At 44.2% G+C, this 21083-nt stretch overlaps 1 protein-coding gene across 14 annotated transcripts in view; it reads left to right on the forward strand.

Annotated features, from left to right (window-relative positions):
- Window positions 1-21083, forward strand: part of KIAA1217 (KIAA1217 ortholog) — a 443164-nt gene that overhangs the window by 407394 nt on the left and 14687 nt on the right. For all 14 annotated transcript variants that reach the window (XM_048510261.1, XM_048510271.1, XM_048510272.1 and 11 more), the window contains 4 exons: window positions 4194-4366; window positions 10341-10516; window positions 18187-18314; window positions 19661-19808. In XM_048510261.1, the coding sequence (XP_048366218.1) occupies window positions 4194-4366; window positions 10341-10516; window positions 18187-18314; window positions 19661-19808 (625 nt within the window). The remainder of the gene's footprint in view (window positions 1-4193; window positions 4367-10340; window positions 10517-18186; window positions 18315-19660; window positions 19809-21083) is intronic.

Raw genomic sequence — 21083 nt, forward strand, 5'->3', positions numbered from 1 at the left:
GCAACAGGCTTTAATATTATCCACGTGGAATCGCCCACATGCAGCAGAGAATGTTATGTGGTCATAGCTGATGATGGGGAAGGAATGGCACAAAGCGAGGAGGAGGAGGAGGAGAAGTTTGGATTATATCCCCTCTTTCTCTCCTGTAAGAAGACTCAAAAGGGTTTACAATCTCCTTTCCCTCCCTGCCCCTCAACAAACACCCTGTGAGGTGGGTGGGCTGAGAGAGCTCTGAAGAACTGTGACTAACCCAAGGTCACTCAGCTGGTTCACCAGATAAGCCTCCACAGCTCAAGTGGCAGAGTTGGGAAGCAAGCCCGGTTCTCCAGATTAAAGTGCACCTGCTCTTAACCACTACACCATGCTGGCCCTCCTTTTAGATTAAGCTGATTTTGCAACAGAATTATTCAAAAGAAGGAAGGGCCCATCCCAGGTGTCTAAGACCCGACACAGACATTAGGCATAACAGTGGTTTGTCCGCTGAACCCTAGATAATATCCTTAACACACTATGAAACCATGATTCCGTTTTGCTGAGCCGTCCCTGCTGCTGAGGATGTGTAGTCACCAGCATGACCTGCTTGTCCATTTTTTAAGCAGGCTGACTGGAGAAATGGGGTTAACTGTGGTTAAAATGGGTTTATCTGTGTCCATGGTTTGCAAATATAGTTCATCTGTGATTTGACAACCTTTTTTTGCCACCAATATTGAGCCAAGGTTAGGTATTCACATGTAATATCTATGACAGTTTCAGTATCAACTACTGGGTGAAAGTACTATTTGTTGCTTTTCTAAGCACAAGGAAGGTAGAAGCAGGGGTGTGTGTGTTTCCTCTGCAGTTGCATTCAGACATTACCATATGGCCGTGGTGGCGAACCTTTGGCACTCCAGATGTTATGGACTACAATTTCCATCAGCCCCTGCCAGCATGGTCAATTGGCCATGCTGGCAGGGGCTGATGGGAATTGTAGTCCATAACATCTGGAGTGCCAAAGGTTTGCCACCACTGCCATAAGGCAACTTTAAGTTGATATGTACAAATCAAACCACCTTTGAATTTCCCTTGCCTTGAAAACCCTACAGCGTTGGCATAGGTCAGCCGTGACTTGACACCAAAAAAAACACAACGTTGGCTTAAAGTGACATCTAAATATACCTTGAGGGTCATTTACCAAAATGGCTTTTAGCACGTCTCCGTTTTAGAACAGAGTATGTAACCTTGGACATGCTGCTCCACAGCTCTTGTGAATGTGTGCGCTTGTTTGAACAAATAGCAAAGTTCCAGCTAATCCTAAATTGTGAAGTTATTTTAGTGCCATTTAAAGGATATATCCGGGTGTGTTTATAAGCCAAGGATTCCCAACAAGGTGCAAGGGGGGGGGGGGGAGGAGAGGCCATGGGGCGTGCCAGTACCTTTCCTGGTGTCCACCAAGTGTTTTTAGAAAGTTGATGGGGCCAGATAAGCCCCAGGGGGGCTTTTAATTACCCATTTGAAATCTGATTGGCTGTGCAGATTAAAATAACATTTAGCCAATCACTGCCACGATAGCTTTGCTTTTATTCTCTCTCTGATTCATCTTTCCCAGGGCATTTTAAAATTAACTCCTCTTATTCCTTGCATGTGGTCTTCTTGTGTGTGGATGGTTGGCTCTGCCTCACACGTGGCTCTTTTGTTCTTGTGCCCATCACCCTGGGTCAGAATTCAGAAGGGGCCCATGGGTTCAAAGAAGTTGGGCACTCCTAAGCAATTCAGCCCCTGTATATTGGGTTTCTATGTGAAGTTCAGGCTATTTCTCTATCCCATCACTGATCGCTCTTCATAAGGGGATATGGTTTTTTTCTGAGCTGTCCCGAAGACATCAGGATCACGAGCAATCTTAACTAGACCCCATAACATTAATGGAGCAGTAATTCAGATTGCTCTGATGGTTTCGAGTCTCTTTTCCTATTTCTCTCTGCCAGTGAAAAGCAATTGCCGCTATTTAATGGCGCAGTTACGTCTTTCTCGCATCTGTCCAGTCACTTTACAAAAAGACATCAAACGCACATTAAATAAGTTGAGTTGGAAGGCCAGGGTTTGCTAACCGTTGGCAGAATGGAATTGGGATACAGCCTCTGCAGAGTGTTCACTAGAACAATGAACATCTATCTTTCTTAAAGCTGACCTGTTACATTCCGTGTTTTCATTGTTCTGACTTTTTGAAATATGTCCCCAGGAAATCATTGTCTCTGGGTTTTTTTAAGATAGTCTGCCAGTCTTCAAGATTCTGCCACCTTCCCTTGGTTTCAAGCAGTTAAATTCAAGCAGTACAATTCTTGGTTTCAAGCAGTACAATTCTACCAGTTACTCCAGTCTAAGCCTATTGAAATGAATGGACTTTGACTGACTCTACTGTTAAACTTTGTTGTCTTTAACGTGTGTTCATGTAAATGGATATGTGTGAACTAACTGGTCCAATTTGGGGGGGGGGGCGGGGCGGGGCGGGGCGGGGGGGGGGGGCTGGAACAATTCCCTAGAAGGAAAGACTAAAAATTCGGGGACTTTTTGGTTTGGCCCAAAGGTGACATGGTAGAGGGGACATTATAAAGGTTTATAAAATTCTGCCTGGGTAGAGAAATTAAATAATTAAATACCAGAATCTCAGGGCATCCACCGATGTTTGGTAGGCAATGGATTTGGTACAGACGAAAGAAAGCATTTCTTCGCACCATGTGTCATTAATGTATGTACTTTCCTGCTGAAGGATGTGGAGATAACTTTAAAAGAGGATTAGACAAATTCAGCAAGGATAGATCTATTAATCACTAGGAGCCATGACTGAACAGGCCCTGCGTGTTTGGAAGTAACAAAAGGGAGCGTCTATTTTTTATTATCATACAGTCGTTGACCAGACGCATAGATAAGGAAATTACATTTAAAACCTCAAATGTTCTGAATAGGAACTCTATGCTATACATAGGTTGTCCATCATAAAAGTTTAGCATAGAAGGAAAAGAAAATTAAAGAATGGTAGTTAAATATGTAAAATATCATGTCATTTGGCAGCTCCGTTTAATTACATAGTGATGAACTCTGTATATATATTCACAAAATTTCATAATTAGTGTAGACATCGGGGGCATTTTGTCAGACAAGAGTTAGCAAAAAGGTGTGCTGGGGTGGGTGGGTTTGGCCTGCAGACTCTTCTGCAACATCTGGCTGGCTTCTATGGGAAACTAGTCAGTGGGGTAGTGCTGTGCCTTAGCCTTTGCCTCCACTGCAGGGGTAGCAAAGCAGTAAACACTGCAGGACTGATTGTGCTAAAGGAACCACACGGCCACCTAAGTACATGGCGAACCATTACTGTCAACAAGCTGGTCCATTGAGTCTGTGGTTAATCGAGAGCACCAAGAAAATTCTCCTAAAGGAGCATGTTAGTCACTGAGAATGATGCCGTCACCCCCACTACATGCCATGAACTTTATGTCAGAGCAATGCTGACCATAAGTGGTGGCAGGAAGGACCAACGATAGACATGCAGTGGTGGCAGCTCTTCCTCCTTCTTACCACCCTTGTGGCTTATCTCTCTGCTCCCAACACGCAGATGGCAGTGTTGACAATGAGCAGAAAAGGCCAGGGGGATTCCCTGCTGGGTTGTAGGCTTTGGCACGCACACCAACCACTGACTGCAGCCCCGGTGGTTGATATTGGATGCTGGTTGATCCCCATGACGTGCAGGGCCAGTCAGTCATTTGAATTAGTAGGGAGCCTGGCTTTATGCATTCATTCCTCCTCCTCGTTTGTGGCACGTTCTGAGCAAGATTACTGGCGAGATGACGCGCACGCCTGAGCGCAAATCACTGAACATCAGCGCTGATCAGGTCCCATCAATTATCTGAGCATCTGGGCGAACTGCAGTCTTGTTTAACAATTTGCGTTTAGTGTGATGAACTGCAATTATCACTTGATGATAACTGTATTTCCAAAGTCATTAGCCCAGACGGTGGTTTTCTATCACACGGTGTTACTGTTTAATTGAGGAGGAGGCAGTGGCGTCCTTCACAGGGGAAGCTGAGGCCGATCTCTGATCATGTTTCCTTCCTGTCAAGTGAATTAACTGATGTGTAGGAGTCCTGATGTTTTGTCGCTGAAACAGGAGAGAGGAAGTGGTTGAATTGGCACTCTTAATGAAATCCTTTGCCATTTGCTTTCAGGATCTGCTCACGTTTCCAGTGGAAAGAATTCAGAAGTATCCACCGAGACCGTGACCGCAAGCGTCAGTCACTCCATGCCAGTTGGCTCCACACCAATGCAAGTGAGCCTCTTTGACATGAGGCGCAATGTGACGGATCTGCGTCTTCAGCTGCACCAGATGAGACAACTCCAGGTATTCTGACCTCTCTGTGTTTAGAGGGAGAGAAGCGCCTGTGGTGGCAACATTTCCCTTTAAACTCTGTAATGTTTTACATTTATTTATTTAGAATGGTTTTCCTCTGGGTTTTCTCCCACACTAGGAATTCATCGTGGCTTATGAAATGAAAACATAAAAGTACAATATACAAAAATGTACACACCCCATGTATACAATATGGGAAACTGAATGATAAGGCAGCGGGAGGGTCTACAGCAGGCAGATATTGCCACTTTAGTTTGGATCCGACTCAATCTCAGCAACCCAATACCAAGTTCAAGTGGTGAATGAGTCAGAAGGGACTTCAAGCTGGTGCTGGTTCCATCAGCACGGCATCCATAAGGCCACAGGCTAAGGGCCAAGAAGCTCCTGAAAGGAAGAGCATGTGCTGGTTTCAAGTTCCCAGTTCTCTGCTTTGTTCTGCTGTAAATGTCAACTTTAAATACTTCGGTTGCAGAGAGAAAGGAGGGTCAAAACTGGAGAAGCCCGCCTAGAATAAAGATGTGCCCAAATGGCATATGGCTATCCACGGCCATTCTGGGGTTTTGGTCCAGTTCAGTTTATTTTCATATGTGATCAGCTCAAAAAATAAAAGTAAAAGAAACAAAAACTACTGTATACGTTACCAAGACCACAAAGGAGTTAAGTGTGCCATTATAATTCAGCATTTCAAAATTCTCGCATACATTTCACAATAGAGGGTGTCAGTTATTTGAAGACTTAACTATATGCTTTTGTATTTCATGTGCCATTATAAACTTTTTGTTACATTACAAGTAATTTAGAGGAGTCCAAAAGGAAGAGGAAAGTGTAAATTGTTCTGGTCTTCCTGGGGAATTTATTAAAATCGGCATTATTGACACCACATATCATTAGAGTAAGAACAGTGTAACAATATATGATCAACTGAGACAACCTTTCCCATTTGGCAAGGTCAAACCCATCGGGAATAAACAATGTCTGCCTTCTAGAAAAGCTGACGGCAAGACTTTGAAATGTACCAGAGTGAAGGCAAAACTCCATGAAATTATTAATATCAAAGATGAGAGTTTGCTAATGGTGTTGTGTTCTGTGCCGTCAGTCCTCTCAGATTTCAAAACAGAGATGAACTCTATTGTTTAGTTGGGAAATAACAGCTAGATTGTTTTCCCTTGCCACAGTTATACTTTTTATAATATATATTTTTATATTTGTAAGACCTGTTTCCCAAATAAGTTCTTTGGATAAATCTATTTTAATGTCTCCCCTCTATCTTTCCCTTCCTTTATCTTCCTTTTATGTGAGGTTTTTTGGTAATGCACTTCTCAAGATCCCATTTACACTAAACCCTCATTACCCATCTTCAAACACAGCAAGATGTAAATCTAAATAAATAACATTTTCCTAGATGATATCATGCCTTTGGGAATTGTGAGAAAAGCTGTCAAGACAGCCTTTCTTCCTCAGCTTTAAAAGTATTTGATCTTTCTTCTGGGTGGACATTAAAAGAGTTCTGTCCACTACTAGAAATAAAAATGCAGGATGGTAGCCAACTAAATAATTTAGCACAATGGTTTTAATGATGCAGGTGGTCATATGTTGTCTTACATATCATCATTCGAGAACATTAGAATCATCACCTGTTTTATTGTTATTTTACATTGCATCTTTTATTTGATTTTTAAAAAATTAGATGAGATATAAGCTCCCTCCTCCCACACCATCCTCACAACAACTCCATGAAGTATGTTAAGCTGGACAGAATGGCTGACTAAGGCATCACCCAGGTCGAATCCCCACTACCGTCTTAGCCAGGTTTCAGAACACAAACTAACCAGGTTTGAGGGATGACCTCCCCATGGCTTGCGTGGCAGATTCTGTTTCTGGCTCTCGTTCTCCCCGTTAATCCGCGTTCCGGCAGGATCTGGTTGCAAGTGGCATAGACCCCCATTAACACGGTTCAGAGCTGATCCAAGGGGAGGGATGAGGGTTGAAACCCTGACTTGTTTCCCGCCCTGGGGTGTGACGCAGAATTTGGGCAACCAATCAGCGCTGCGATGCACACCCAGCCTTTCCTTGGTCTCATGTCCGCTTTTGCGATCGGCCAGCAGAAGGGGACGCAAACATTAAACAGTCAAACGCGTAACTTTGAATCGTTCATGGTTTACACAGGTAACGATTAACTGTTTGCACAGTTAAACAGTTAAATGTTAAACTTTTACACACTGGTGTTTTTTTAATCACACTCCTACAATGTACGTTTCCACAGTGGGAAAAGGTCCCACCGCATCAAGGCACCCCAGCCAATCAGGGGAGACTGGCGAAGCAAGCTAGCCTGGTAGTGGGGATTGCTAAGAGTTCTGCAACCGGATGTGTCTGCTGTGTGCTCGCTGCGGTGGGGAGGGAGAAACTCCGATGAAGAGGACACGGTGTCACAATGAACAGGTTTGAATCTGCGTGAAGATTTCAAGTGGGGATTCGACCCCACCAGTGAGCCTCAGTGTCAAAGTAGGATTTAGAAGACAGAAGTTCTAATCCCCATTTTGCCGTGGAAGCTTGCTGGGTGAAATCTTGAGTCAGTCATACATATTCTGTCTAACCCACCTCATCGTGTTGTTGTAAGGATAACATGGAGATGAAAAGAATCCTGTAAGCCGCTTTGGATCCCACTGGGGAGAAAGGTGGGATATAGCTGGTGTCAATAAATGCTGGCTGTCTTTTTAAACATAAACATATCTGTTTGTTTCCCTTCTGCAGTTTAAATAGTATTGACCAATTTGCTTGGAGTCACCAACACCCAGACTCTGAAAAACTGTTATTCCCTTGTTAATGGTTAATCTACTTTAAAAAACAAATTGGTGGTTATTGCCATTTGGGCTTTTTCGAAGTCATCGGAAACAGCAATTTTTTAAAGATAGTTAAATAGAACCAATAGCAGCCCTAGTATATCATGACATCATTTCCCCACTATCACAAACATGGGAACCTTTTATGTTAAAGGTGAAGATAACGAATTTCCTCTTCCAAAACGTAGACCCGGTGCTAAAAAAAGTGCACATGTGCATAAGCAGAAATGGATTTCCTAGAACATGAAGTGTCCAAGAATGAAATAAAGAACAATAGTGGAGATTGGGGAAAGTTCAGCCTGTTCCTTGGCATAAAGAAGCCATGTAAATATTTATGGGAAAGAGCAGAGCAAAAGTATTTGTGTTTGTTGCAGCGCGAGATGTTGCCTGTTTTTGTGAATTTTGCCAATTCTTTCCCTCCCATATTGGTCTTCAAAAGATTTTTCTAAAGTGACTCTTTTCAGAAGTAAACAGATTGAAAAAAATTGGGACAGACTTTGGCCGAAAAGATCAACGTTGCTGCTTTCATTGAGAGTATATGAAAGTACCTAGAATAGTAACAGGAGTATAATGCAATCGATTAGCAATGCATTCACTTTGAAACATTATAAAAATGACCAAAAAGGACATGAAATTGTGTGCCTAACAGCAAACCAGCACCATTAGATAATTCAATCATATGAGAATCCCAAGCTATAAGGCAAGTTCTATTTGAGGAATCACTTTTAATTTATAAAACTAAGGTGGAGGAATTTATTCATGCTCTGTGGACGAGACGTTATCAGGAGAAGGGTGATCACATTAATCCTGTCTTTCTTACTTGAAATATTTGGATATATTTTTCAACAGCAGTGGCTCTTTCTTTAGTCTCTCATCATTATAGAAATTTTGATCTTGCACGTGCAAAGTATATTAAGCAGCAAATTTATCTGGATTTGAAATTCAGCTAATAATGAACTTTGGTTTAAAATCAGTAAGTAAATGTATGCTGCTGCTAATAGAGAAGCAGTTCATTGCTCTATCTGGGTTGCTTGGTGGCAGCCATTTTCCCAGGGGCAGAGCTCTTTATCCCTCTCCTTGAGAGCCAGTTTCGTGTAGTGGTTAAGAGCAGGTGCACTCTAATCTGGAGAACTGGGTTTGATTCCCCACTCTGCCACTTGAGCTGTGGAGGCTTATCTGGTGAACTAGATTAGCTTGTGCACTCCAACACATTCCAGTTGGGTGACTTTGGGCTAGTCACAGTTCTTTGGAGCTCTCTCAGTCCCACCTGCCTCACAGGTAGGTGTTTGTTGTTGGAAGGGAAAGGAGTTTGTAAGCCCCCTTGAGGAAGGGGGGGATATAAATCCAACTTTTCTTCTTCTTCTTCTTCTCACAAAAAAGTGAACGCATTACATGCAGGTTGTACATTTGTTTATTGTAGCATGCGAACTGAGCTAGATTGTATTCATATTCACTATATAACATGTGAACAGGGTTCATGTTGCCTACATGTGAGACTCTCAGTCCTCCATACTGGCAGAATGAGCTATGGCAGACTGGAATAGCTTCAAGTACCTGCTGGGATTCCTCCTGTGCCCCACCCAAGTGCCAACATTTTAAATCAAGTGCTGGCAGCCAGAATTTGAAATGATCATTCCTGATATTTCCCAAGTAACCATGAAACTATTTTAAGTAGTGCCTTCAGCACACAATGATACATTTGTGCCATCTTCTGGAGGACCAGCTGTTGCATGTTGCTGAACAGCAAACAGACAGCAAAATCACTGCTGGCATCTCAACCTTGGGCAGAGGTTGTAGCTCCTTGGCAGAGCATCTGCTTTGCATGCAGAAGGGGCTAGTTTCAATATTAGGGTTACCAACCCCCAGGTGGTGGCTGGAGATCTCCCACTATTTCAACTGATCTCCAAGCAACAAAAATCAGTTTGGCAGAAGAAAATGGCTGCGTTGGATGGTGGCCTCGATGACATTATGCCCTTGAAGTCCCTCCCTTCCCCCAAACCCTGCCATCCTCAGACTCCACCCACAAAACCTCCAGGTATTTCCCAGTGTGGAGCCGGCACCCCTATTCAGTATCGAGCATCTTCATTTAATAGTTGCCCAGAAAAACATCTGACTGAGACTCTGCAAATCTGCGGCTACTCAAAACAGACAGTGCTGACCTTGGTAAACTAGTGAAATATCATGAGGCCACTGCCTATGTTCATGGGCATGAGTGGCAAACAACTGCAAAATGGTGCCCAGGACTTCCTGTTGCTGCTGGTTCCCCGCTGCTGGGGGGTGGAGGGAGGTTGGCCGGGCCTGGCGCAGGGGGGAGAGAGGAAGGGAAGGGGCTATGTGAGGCGGTGGGCCAGGCAAGCCAGAGCCATGTGAGGTGGTGGACTGGGACCCTGTGAGTGTGATGAGAGGCAGGGAGGTGAGGGGCTGGGCAAGGCAGCAAGGTGGGGCCGTGAAAGTGTGGTGAAGGGAGAAGAAGAAGAAGAGTTTGGATTTATATCCCCCCTTTCTCTCCGGCAGGAGACTCAAAGGGGCTTACAATCTCCTTGCCCTTCCCCCACTCACAAACACCCTGTGAGGCAGGTGGGGCTGAGAGAGCTCCGAGAAGCTGTGACTAGCCCAAGGTCACCCATCTGGCGTGTGTGGGAGTGCACAGGCTAATCTGAATTCCCCAGATAAGCCTCCACAGCTCAGGCGGCAGAGCTGGGAATCAAACCCAGTTCCTCCAGATTAGATACACGAACTCTTAACCTCCTACGCCACCTGGAGAGGGAGGAGTGGGCCAGTGAGGGAGTGATCCAGACAAGTTTGCCAGGGGGTGGGGGAGTTTTGATGGGGGCTAAATACGGGGGGGGGGGAGGTATGGGGTGGACCATGTGAGCTGGGGCCCTGCAAAGCAGCCTGCTTTTCAAAGTTGACACATTTTGTTCTCTGTTCATCACCTTCCCTTCTCCTTGAAATAACATTTATGGATAAAGTGAAAAGCAAAAGATTCCCCCCCTCCCACCCCCACCCCATTTCAGCTGCAGAGCTGTTTATCTAGCCCGCACTTCTGCCCAGAATGATGCATTCAGTTGCTTGGGCTGTTAGTCGGGCAGGGAAAATTGAAGTTGATTTCTTTTGTGTTGCAGCTGCAGAACCAAGAGATGCTACGGGCCATGGTGAGGAAAGCGGAGCTGGAAATCAGTGACAAAGTGATAGAAAGAGCAAAGAGGCTGGAAGATCCCGTGCAACGGCAGCGCCACCTGGTGGAACAAGAAAGGCAGAAATATCTTCAGGAAGAGGAAAGGATTGTCAAGAAGTTAGGGTGGGTGGAACAAGCTCAGAAGGTTGGGCTGGGGGTGGTTGACAGAAGGGCGCTTCTGTCATGCTGGATCATTTCTGAACTTGGGACAGCTCAAAAGCTTCAGTTGCAACCCAGTAACTGGCACTAAGGCATCAGTTGCAGGCCTTGAATGGTGCAGCTATTGAGTTGCGTGATTTCTCAACAATGTTAATTGAGTTGGCTCCAACCAGGGTTTCCACTGGTGAAAAAGGAAGGAGTGTTTCCCTTTAACCTCCTAAAAGACAATGATGGGGATATGGGACTTGCATGGACAAAAACTACAGGAGACAAGAACTATGGTTCAGGGGTCTGCAACCTGCGGCTCTCCAGATGTTCATGGACGATAATTCCCATCAGCCCCAATTGGCCATGGTGGCAGGGGCTGATGGAAATTGTACTCCATGAACATCTGGAGAGCCACAGGTTGCAGACCCCTGAACTATAGTAAGGGGACGAATTGGTGAGATTGAGTGAAAAAGTTGGTTGGATCTAGTTCATATAATTGATCTTCTATTATTGACCTCGGCAGCAACATCAACCCCTCTTCTGCAAAAGTTTGGATTGACACTAAATCCAATCCATTGGATTGACACTAAATCCACTAATTCTTTCTCCCCAAAGTCATTTGATAATTGGTGGTGGAAAATGCCATCGACCTGTGACAACCCAGTAGGGATTTCAAAGCAAGAGATAAACAGAGGTGGTTTGCCATTACCTGCCTCTGCATAGTAGTGACCCTGGACTTCCTTGTTTGTCTCCCATCCAAGTACTCAACAGGACTGACCCTGAATCAGACTAGGCTGGGCCATCTAGGTCAGGCCGTTGGATAGTTACTCATGAGCAAATTAATTGTTTTGATTGCTGTTCCTAGACAACAGATAACTACCTCTGGGGAATGGTTCTTTTACTTGTGAGGTCAAGGTTTTTTTATCAGCCTCTCCATTGACATTTTTAATTATAGGGCTCCAGAGGGAGTGAGATGTTGTTGTTTACAATCTCCTGGCCCCTGGGTGATCATAAATAACATCACACCCTAGAAAATCCGGTAAAATTGCAGGCCTTCGCATGGGCTGCCGATTGGCTGTGGTTTATCGCAAACAGTATTTGACCAGCAGGTGATCATGTTACATTAATCCAGACATTAATTTCCCCCCTTCAAGATTCTGGCTTTAGAATGTAAGCCAGGCATTTTATTACAATAGGGCTATCAGTAAAAGAAATCTTAGAAGTGCACGTCTTTTCTCTACACGTTCTCCTGGGCTTGTGTGAAATGGGTAACGGGCTGCCCTTTCACCCATGTTAGAAAAGGTTCCCATTTTAGAGTCAATTAAAATTCTTCCATTGCAAGCCCCCCCCCCCCCCCCGCCGCTTTTGCCAAGGCTCTCAAGCAGGGGAGCAGTGTGGATCTATTTTAAAACAAGAACAGAGGAGATGAACCTTCACCAAACCGGTTCACCTGGCACTCAGTTGCACATTTAAATGACGGATTGGACCTCAAAATTGTACCTATCTGTCAAAATGCCGCTGGACTTGGAGAACAACTGGGAGCTCTGCTGCTGCATTATCTAGATGGAGAGGGGCTGTGGCTCAGTGGTAGAGGGCGTAGTTGGGTGCAGAAGGTCCCAGTTCCATTCCCGGGCATCTCTACTGCCTGTCTGAGTCAACAGTGCGGACCTCGACGGGCCAATGGTCTGAAATCCGTATAATCCTGCTTCAAGCAACATACCCTATACGATGTTGTGTGTTTTCCGGGTTGTATGGCCGTGTTCCAGTAGTATTTTCTCCTGACGTTTCGCCTGCATCTGTGAGTGCCACATCCGGACTTAGCGATTCCGGCTGTGAAAGCCTTCGACAATACATACCCTATCGTTTTTAGCTGCTTGGCAGAATTTTTTCCCCTTCCAACCATGTGAGCTAGACTTTTTTGTTTCTGGATTTTTAAAATTTTGTATTCTCCCTCCCCTCCATTTCATTACTGAATTAGTCACAAAAAATCATATAAACTTTGCAATTCAGTTGCAGTCACAACAGGGTTTAGTTACGTGCAGAGTGCCCTTATCATCTTTCAAAAAGAAAGGTACTTACATATAGTACCACCCCATTTGGATCTTACAGTCATTCACTTCATCACTGTATTGTCAAAGGCTTCAGAAGATGCCAGCCACGGATGCAGGCTAAACATCAGGAGAAAATACTACTGGAACATGGCCATACAACCCGGAAAACCCACAACATCCACTTTATAACTGTTGCTCGAGTCTGAAACAATTGTAGGTTTTTTGTAAAAAGGCTGTGGCCTATACTTGCTTCCCTTGGAGCTGAAGACACAATAGTTGGGGTGCCTCTCATTTTGTTTTAAAGATATAAAGTGTCTCTTGGGTAGCATCTTGGCCAAATTTGCAGTCTGCAACACCTTGATGCCTTTCTGCACTGTCAGAGGATTCAATAAGATACAGCTCCTATGTGCCCCAAAATCTTTCCTAAGTAAGTTTCAGAGGAAAGGCAGTTGAATCCTTCCATCTCTGCATAGTTTCATCTATTAAAACCAACCTCCCTCTGCTGCTAATAGCTTTAGAATTGGGGGAAGATCAACCCCCCATCTTGTTTCACTTGAAGCTATAATATCAATGACAGGGAGAATAGTTAGTTTCATCTGTTGGCTTTTTTTAAATTGCTGGGAAGATCAAATCATTCCTCTCCCAGCATCTTGTTTCTTTTGACCTGAAGTGATCATGCTTAGGATCAGGTTGCTTTCAAAGGTTTGTGTGACAGGTTCCTTCGCAGAGGTGTGAGTTGCTGGCTTGTTTCTGGAGGGCTGTAGATCATGAGTCTACAAGTTGGCCAGTTACTCATCATGTAGTAAGACAAGGTATTTGCATAGGAGAAGAGTCTGGATTTATATTCCACCTTTCTCTCCTGTAAGGAGACTCAAGGTAGCCTGCAAGCTCCTTTCCCTTCCTCTCCCCACAACAGACATCTTGTGAGGTAGGTGGAGCTGAGAGAGTTCCAAAGAACTGTGACTCGCCCAAGGTCACCCAGCAGGAATGTAGGAGTGTGGTTCACCAGATAAGCCTCTGCCACTCAGGTGGAGAGGTGTGGAATCAAACCTGCTTCTCCAGATTAGAATCCACCTGCTCTGAACCACTACACCACGCTGTATAATAATTTTCATATAACCTGAGACACTTTTCTACAAAGTTGTAATTAGCTTCCAAGAGCCTTCCCTTTTCTGAGCTTTCTGATTTCACTTTTTCCTTCCTCATCTGCAAGCCTTCTTTCCCAACTTTGTTCTGTCTTTCCCCTGTTGCCCAGGATATTCTGTGCCCTTTGAGGTCTAAAGGTGATAGTTTTGGGGGCAGAGCTGTGCAAGGAGAGCATAGTAATATTACTAGCATAGGGGCAAATGTATCTATCCTTGGGAAAAAATTGGCAAGAGTGGGATGTCAGAATGGCCAACTGGGGTTTTTCTTGGGGAGGGGGGAGTTATTTTAATAGCTGCCCATTATGTACATCTCAGTTCTGCCGCACTCTCCTTCTGTAATATTTTGCTTTGGAATAGAAAATGCTGGAACCGTCGAGCATGTTTTCTTTAAACTGGCATACATCGCTTTTTAAATTTGGTTTAGTGACCTAGTTCAAAACCCAGAGGGCTGTTTCAAATAAACTACATCGGGCATCTCTCAAATACGTCAAGATAGTTAGATGGAAATATTTGTATTGAAGCTAATTGACTTCAGACAGGATTAGTTCTGTGAAGAGTGAAGCTGTCCTGGGAGCACGATTAAATACAATCTTGTCAAAGGCACCGATATTTTATTGGAACTGAACTCAAAGGAAACCAGCTCTGCCTGCCTGAAGCAGAGGCTAGCCCCACGCAGTGCCTGTTGGGTGGCAGCAATAGGGGTTACAGTCTGTCCTCTCAGGCTCACCCCTGAGTATTTTTGCACTTGTTTCATGTGTATTTTCCTTGAAGCGGGGGAGGGGGGGGGAAAGGTGATTGCTTAATCTCCAGTAAATATACTTGTTGATTAAATTGTAGAGGCAGAGTGACAGAAGGCTCATTTTGGAGGATACAGACATTGTGATGACTGCAGTTTTGATATCTATTTGTTCACAGCCTGAGTTCCAACAACCTGGATAGCTTTAAAAAGGGCTTGGACAGATTTATGGAGGAGAAGTTGATCTATGGCTACCAATCTTGATCCTCCTTGATCTCAGATTTCAAATGCCTTAACAGACCAGGTGCTCGGGAGCAACAGCCGCAGAAGGCCGTTGCTTTCACACCCTGCATGTGAGCTCCCAAAGGCACCTGGTGGGCCACTACAAGTAGCAGAGAGCTGGACTAGATGGACTCTGGTCTGATCCAGCAGGCTAGTTCTTATGTTCTTATGTTCTTATGATCAAATGGACTGGGAAGGGAGCATTCACATGTGCAAATTGCAGGCAGCTGCCATGTTGCAGGCACGTTTCAGAGCTTGCGTAAAGTGGGGATAAATTGTATTTATTTCATCTCCCCCTTTCCCCTCAATGGGCGCCCAAAGTGATAAGGTAGATTTAAGACTTTGCTATTTGTCTACAGCAGTGATGGCAAACCTATGGCACGTGTGCCAGAGGTGGCACTCAGAGGTGCATCCTTCTCCTGTCCTCCATTTTATCCTAACAACCACCCTCTGAAGTAGTCTAGGTTGAGCATGTATGACTGGCCCACAGTCACCCAGCGAGCCAGATTTGAACCTGGTTTCTCTCAGATCCTAATCTGACATCCTATCCACTGCATCACGCTGGCATGGATGCAAAAGTCCATGTGTGTACACACATACATACAAGCTGGGGGTGAGGGGTGGGGGGTAGAGATTCATGCATTCAAATGCATTTGGAAGCCCACAAAGGGGGAAAGTGGCAGGGAGGAGCAGTGTTGAGTCCACAAGTGATGGAGGAAGCTTATTAGCCTACTAGTTCTCCATCAAGTTGTCTTCCCTAGAAAAGGCAGATTTAAAATAAAAACAAACACGTACGTGCTATGTGTAGTTTTACTCGAAACAGGAAGCATATAATTGTATTCATCCCCCCACCTTGACCCAGGGAGAAGGGAAACCTGTGTTCATTTGCTGCCACCAAGTGTACATCTGTGAGAATTCCCGGATCTGTTTTGTAAGACCATCTTCATTCTTTGGGCTGTGTAGCTTTTCTTCCCTTCTTTGGTAGACTCAAAGTTGTTTGGTCCCTAGCTCTTCATGTGGCAGAACTTTTAGACATCAACTTACAAATCAAAGAAATCAAATGTATGAATTGTTGAGTATCATTGAGTCATTTTCTCTGAAATCTGACAAATACTTTCTGTGCAAGGATCTTGGTTGGAATTTCTGTGATTTTAAAGAATCAGAACTGATGCAGATGTTGCATTTCTAAAGTTTTCATGATGTTGAGGGAATTGTGGAAGATTGTAGCAGCTGTTTCTGTGATTCAAATAGCTGCATTTTGTTATTTCTATAAGCATAGAAACAGCCACTGTGCTCTTTTGAGAGCCTCAAATTTGGAGAGCAGTCTTCTCGCACAAGTTGTATCTCGACCAGCTGCTGTAGGTTGGGCCAAGTTCTCTGTCTGTCTCTGTCTGTCTCTTTTTGGACTGAGCTTTTCTTTTCATCAGTATTTGTATGTCATTTTAAACTTCTTCCAACCTTGTAAGAATGTTCCCACTGGGAAATGGATGAAGCCATACATTTTGTGGGAATCTGGAAAGGCATGAAGAGAAGTACACAGTCTGGAAAAGTCTGTGGACTTTTCGTGCATTTTTCCAGCTATGCTGCTATTACACATTCACAATTTGTGCATTTGATTATTCTGCAAATTGTTGAACCATCTTTTTAGTGTGTAATAGCCCCCCAAGCTATAAGGACAGTGAAAAGGTAAATTCTGACCTCTCCCCACGCTTTAATTAAAGATACACTTTCAGTTGTTGTCTTATAATATTATATAATTAAATGCTTCTGTTCATTTTAGCATATGGAATTCTGATTCTACCTTTAACCTCTGCTATGTCTTTAGTGATAAGGTAGATTTAAGACTTTGTTATTTGTCTACAGCAGTGGTGGCGAACCTATGGCATGTGTGCCAGAGTTGGCACTCAGAACCCTCTCTGTGGGCACATGTGCACAGAGTTCATCATGTTGGGGGGGGGGGGGGCGAGAAGAACTAAAGTGTGATCCTTTACCTGGGAGTAAGCTCGGTTGCTGGCAATGGGGCTTGCTTCTGAGTAAACCCTCCTAGGATTGTGATTCACCCGTTTGAAGCGTTGCACGGTTGCTTCACCAAGCTTACTCCCAAGTAACGCACACCTCAGAGCCAACCATTTTTCTAAACTAAAACCTCAGTATTCAGGTTAAATTGCCGTGTTGGCGCTTTGCGATAAATAAGTGGGTTTTGGGTTGCAATTTGGGCACTTGGTTTCGAAAAGGTTCACCATCACTGGTCTAAAGAAACAGTAATCTGGAGATATGAGTTTCGATTCAATAGATGTCTTTTTAGTGTGACAAATTTGAGAGTGTAATGAACCCACGAAGCAAATAAAACATAAGGAAAAAGTATCCCGTGACACTTCTAAGATCTTGGATTTCTGCTCCATCTCTGTTCAATAGGCGACAATGGAAAAATAGCATGATCCAGGATGGACAGCAGAGGATTGAATTCAAGATTCTGTAGAAGCAAACTGCAAATTCGTGAAGTGTGCAGCTTAACCTTTTAAATCAACAACCACAGAAACTGTCTTGAAGAACTATTAGTCAAGCTTTACCCTTAAATTCTAATAAGAATTATACCCTTCTAATGGTCTTGGAACGACAGAACTCTGCTTAGAACAGCGTGGTTAGTTTATGAACAAATAGCTACAACATGGCTGTAGTGGTTAAGAGAGGAGGGCTCTAATCTGGAGAACCGGGTTTGATTCTCCATTCCTACACCTGATGCCTGCTGGATGACCTTCAGCCAGTCACAGTTCTCTCAGAACTCTCCCAGTCCCACCCACTTCACAAGGTTTCTGTTGTGGGGAGAGGAAGGGAATTGTAAGCCACTGTGAGACTTCTTTAAGGGAGAGAAAAGCAGGATATAAAAGCCCAACTCCTACTCTTCGTCTTCTTTTCCATCTTCACCTCCTCCTCCTTCTACTAAATGAATGTTTCTAGATGAGTCTAATCATATGCTTAGTGCATGCAGAGACTAATTCTGTGATTCAGCTGTGACAGCTGCCAGTAAGCTTTTGCTTGGACCTATTGAAGCAAGTCAGAATTCTATCCTGAGGCCCGATCTAGCACATCAACAGCATCACAATATTAAAAGAACAGAGACTGCAAAACAGCCATTGGCAGAATCACAGTAATTGTGCAAATGCTCAGCTAACCATATCATCCCAACCAGACTAGTCAAATAAATACTTAGCACCAGCCATTGTGTAGAAATGTTGCTCCTACTTCATTGTGGACATGTCTTGCTGCACGGCACATGTTTTCTGTTTCATAAGGTTTCGAGCCGATATTTTTGTTTATAGCTCCCGTTGAGGTGCCTGAATGTTCAAAGTACTTTATCGTTGTCTGTGTTCAAAAGAAACTGCAGAATTCAACTCCTTTTCTGTCTTTTCTTTCCTTTAAAAAACAAAACAGGGAGCTTGAAAGTTTTGTTGAAGAGCTGAAGAAGGAATCCATGACCAAAAGGACAGTTACTTTGAAAGATGTTGAAGATGGAGCTTTTCTTCTTCGGCAAGTTGGAGAAGCTGTTGCTGCCCTCAAAGGTATTGATCCAGACTTGTCTCCTTTGATGAGATTTTTTCAGAAAAGCGGTTCCTTTACCTTTTGTGGTGGTAGAAATAATCATCAAGTTGCAACTGGCTTATGGCTTATAAAGGCTTTTCAAGGCAAGAGGCTGCGGTGCCCTTTGGCCTCCCCAGACTCAAGGGTTAGCATAATCTGTTTTATTGAATGGGGATTGCGATGGTGGTACACGCCTGGCATTGCCAGATCTGAAACTTCCCAAGCAGAGCAGGAACTACATCCCTCACAAGTTCGCTCCCATCAAAAGCATCCCAAAATGGAAACTGTTTGGTGGACACGGAGCTCGCCAAGGTCAGGGAATGAGATAACCACATAACCAGGTGCAAAAAGCAGCAGAAAGTAACTGTTATACTTTGCACGTCAAGCAGTGGACTTGAGGTGCCATCATCTCTTGTCTGACCCTGGAGTCATGGGAAGACCACGACAAAACAGGTGTTGACAGAGACGAACAGAAGTTATTTTGCGTAGCACCCCTGGGCTTCCTTGCTGGGCTCCTATTCAAGTATTAACCAGGGCTGATCTTGCATAGTTTGCTTCCAAGATTGGGCTAGCCTGAACTACCTGGGTTAAGGCTTACCTCTTACACCCCAACCTAAAAGCTTACTTGTCTTAAAGTAAACTCCATTGAGAGCAATAGGTCTTATTTATTGGGTACATTTGGTTAAAATAGCAGAGTTTGCCCAGTCATGGAAGCGTGATATTGAGGGCATTAAAAATCAGTCCTTCCAAGAAGTAAAGGCAAAAAGTCAAAACTTACTTTTAGCCAAGTGATTCTATTCACATTCTTGCTGCAGTTGAACGAAAGATAGAAATCCTAATCAAAGAATACATTTCCCTGAACAAATGGCCAGCTGTTCTGGTGTCATGTGAGTGCAAGTATGGAATATTTGCTTCTATGGGAGGGACCTGTGGAAGTGTCTGACTCCATGCAGGTCCATGTGGAAAGTGAGACAAAGAACAATGGCTACTGAGAGAGGAGGAGGAGGGGTCACAGGGCAGCTCTCAGGTACAGAGAAAGCGAGGAACATCCAACCAGGGGATAACACTTATACACTTTGAGAGATTTAGCCCCCTCACCCCACCCCACCCCGTATCCAAGCATGCTGAGTCACTCTCATTCCGACATTATTTTCAAGTGTGTCAGACTGGAATATTAATTTAACAATGCTGTTGTGGGGCAAGGGGATCTGAAGGTCTTGGAAGATGATTTGCATGTGAATATCGAGCACATCCGATTCTCTAACTTCCTTTTAAGATGTGTCCAACTCTCCTACTAAGAAGTACTTTGTGACCATTCTCGTTACAGGTGACTTTCCGACGCTGCAGAATAAAATGCGGGCCATTCTTCGCATTGAAGTAGAAGCTGTGAGATTCCTAAAGGAGGAACCCCACAAACTAGACATCCTACTAAAAAGAGTCCGTAGCATGACTGATATGCTTACCACCCTCCGAAGGTGAGGTATCTTTTTCTTGCCATGTATTCATCTAACCACATTTTTCATGCAATGTATAAGACAATAACTCACCACTCAAGGTTGGAGCCAGACTAAATGTTCTGCTAATGGAAGGCCAGGTATGATTATCACCAGTTCCCCCTTCTTGTTGTAAACCTCTTGTTTGCCCTTCGTGCCATTCCTGAGGGTCACTGTTTCGTGGCCCATTTGTGGCACCATGTAGATTTCTAGGGAGCATCTCTTCAATGAGCAATAAATATCCCTTTCTTATAGCCCTCTGTCTGTTGTTCTGTGGCAGTAGTTCTAACCTTTTTTCACTTGTGTACCCCTTGGCAACCAATTTCCCTAAAATTGTACCCTCATATTAGAAAACCCATTATGTATGTTTTTGTGTACCCCAAACACTTTGGTGCATACTTCTCGGGGCGGGGGGGGGGAGGAAGAGAGAGATGTACCCCAGGTTGGGAATCCAAGAATTTCAGATGGGCTTTGGAATCAGTCAAAAGGACATGTCTTCACAGCAGTCCACATTCAGATTCCTCTGGGGTCTGGACTAATCGAATGAATGTCTGTCATTTTGTTAAGGCTAATAGCTGGCACTCAGCTTCATTGCCAGAGGGATTTGCCAGTGGGCACAGCTTTGCCTCAGAGATCTTTCCTTCACCCATGGGCAGCTTCCCTCTCCCTCACACTGCTTCTCACACACACACCCCTCCTTTCCATGTTGCCAGCTGCTTCAAGTAACAGAAAAGAAGCTCACTCACCCAACACCAACCTCTAATACTCTTGATATTTTGGAAATAACAAGACTCTGTCCTCTGGTGGCTGCGGCACCAGCAGTGGAAAGTGTTGTGGGAGGGGAGGGGAGGGAAAAGAATATCTGCTCTAGGACGGTCCCCTTCTTTAGCAGTATGTGGTCCAGGGAATTGCTTTGCTTCCTTCATATTTTGGGGTGGGGGGTGGGGGGGGTTACTTTTGAAACACAAGTGCAGCTTAAAGAGCTAAGCCAGCAGTTTTGGGTGTAATGAGATCTGTGCCTTTAAGAATCATTTGATGGGCAGAGTTAAGAGAACCAGACCTGGAGAGCTCTCTGTAGAAAAACTCTGGGGGAAGGAGGGATTACCTCCTCACATGTAAACAGAGAAATGCAAGAAGAGCCCTCTGCAAGCCCAGTGCACAGAGAAGCATCCCAAGGTAAGTGTTCCATATGCGATGGGCCTGTGTTTATGATTCCATGTACAGACATCGTTTGACTTGTCAGATTCAAATCCAACA

Source organism: Sphaerodactylus townsendi, linkage group LG11 (assembly GCF_021028975.2).
Source record: "Sphaerodactylus townsendi isolate TG3544 linkage group LG11, MPM_Stown_v2.3, whole genome shotgun sequence".
In the NCBI taxonomy this organism is placed as follows: Eukaryota; Metazoa; Chordata; class Lepidosauria; order Squamata; family Sphaerodactylidae; genus Sphaerodactylus; species Sphaerodactylus townsendi.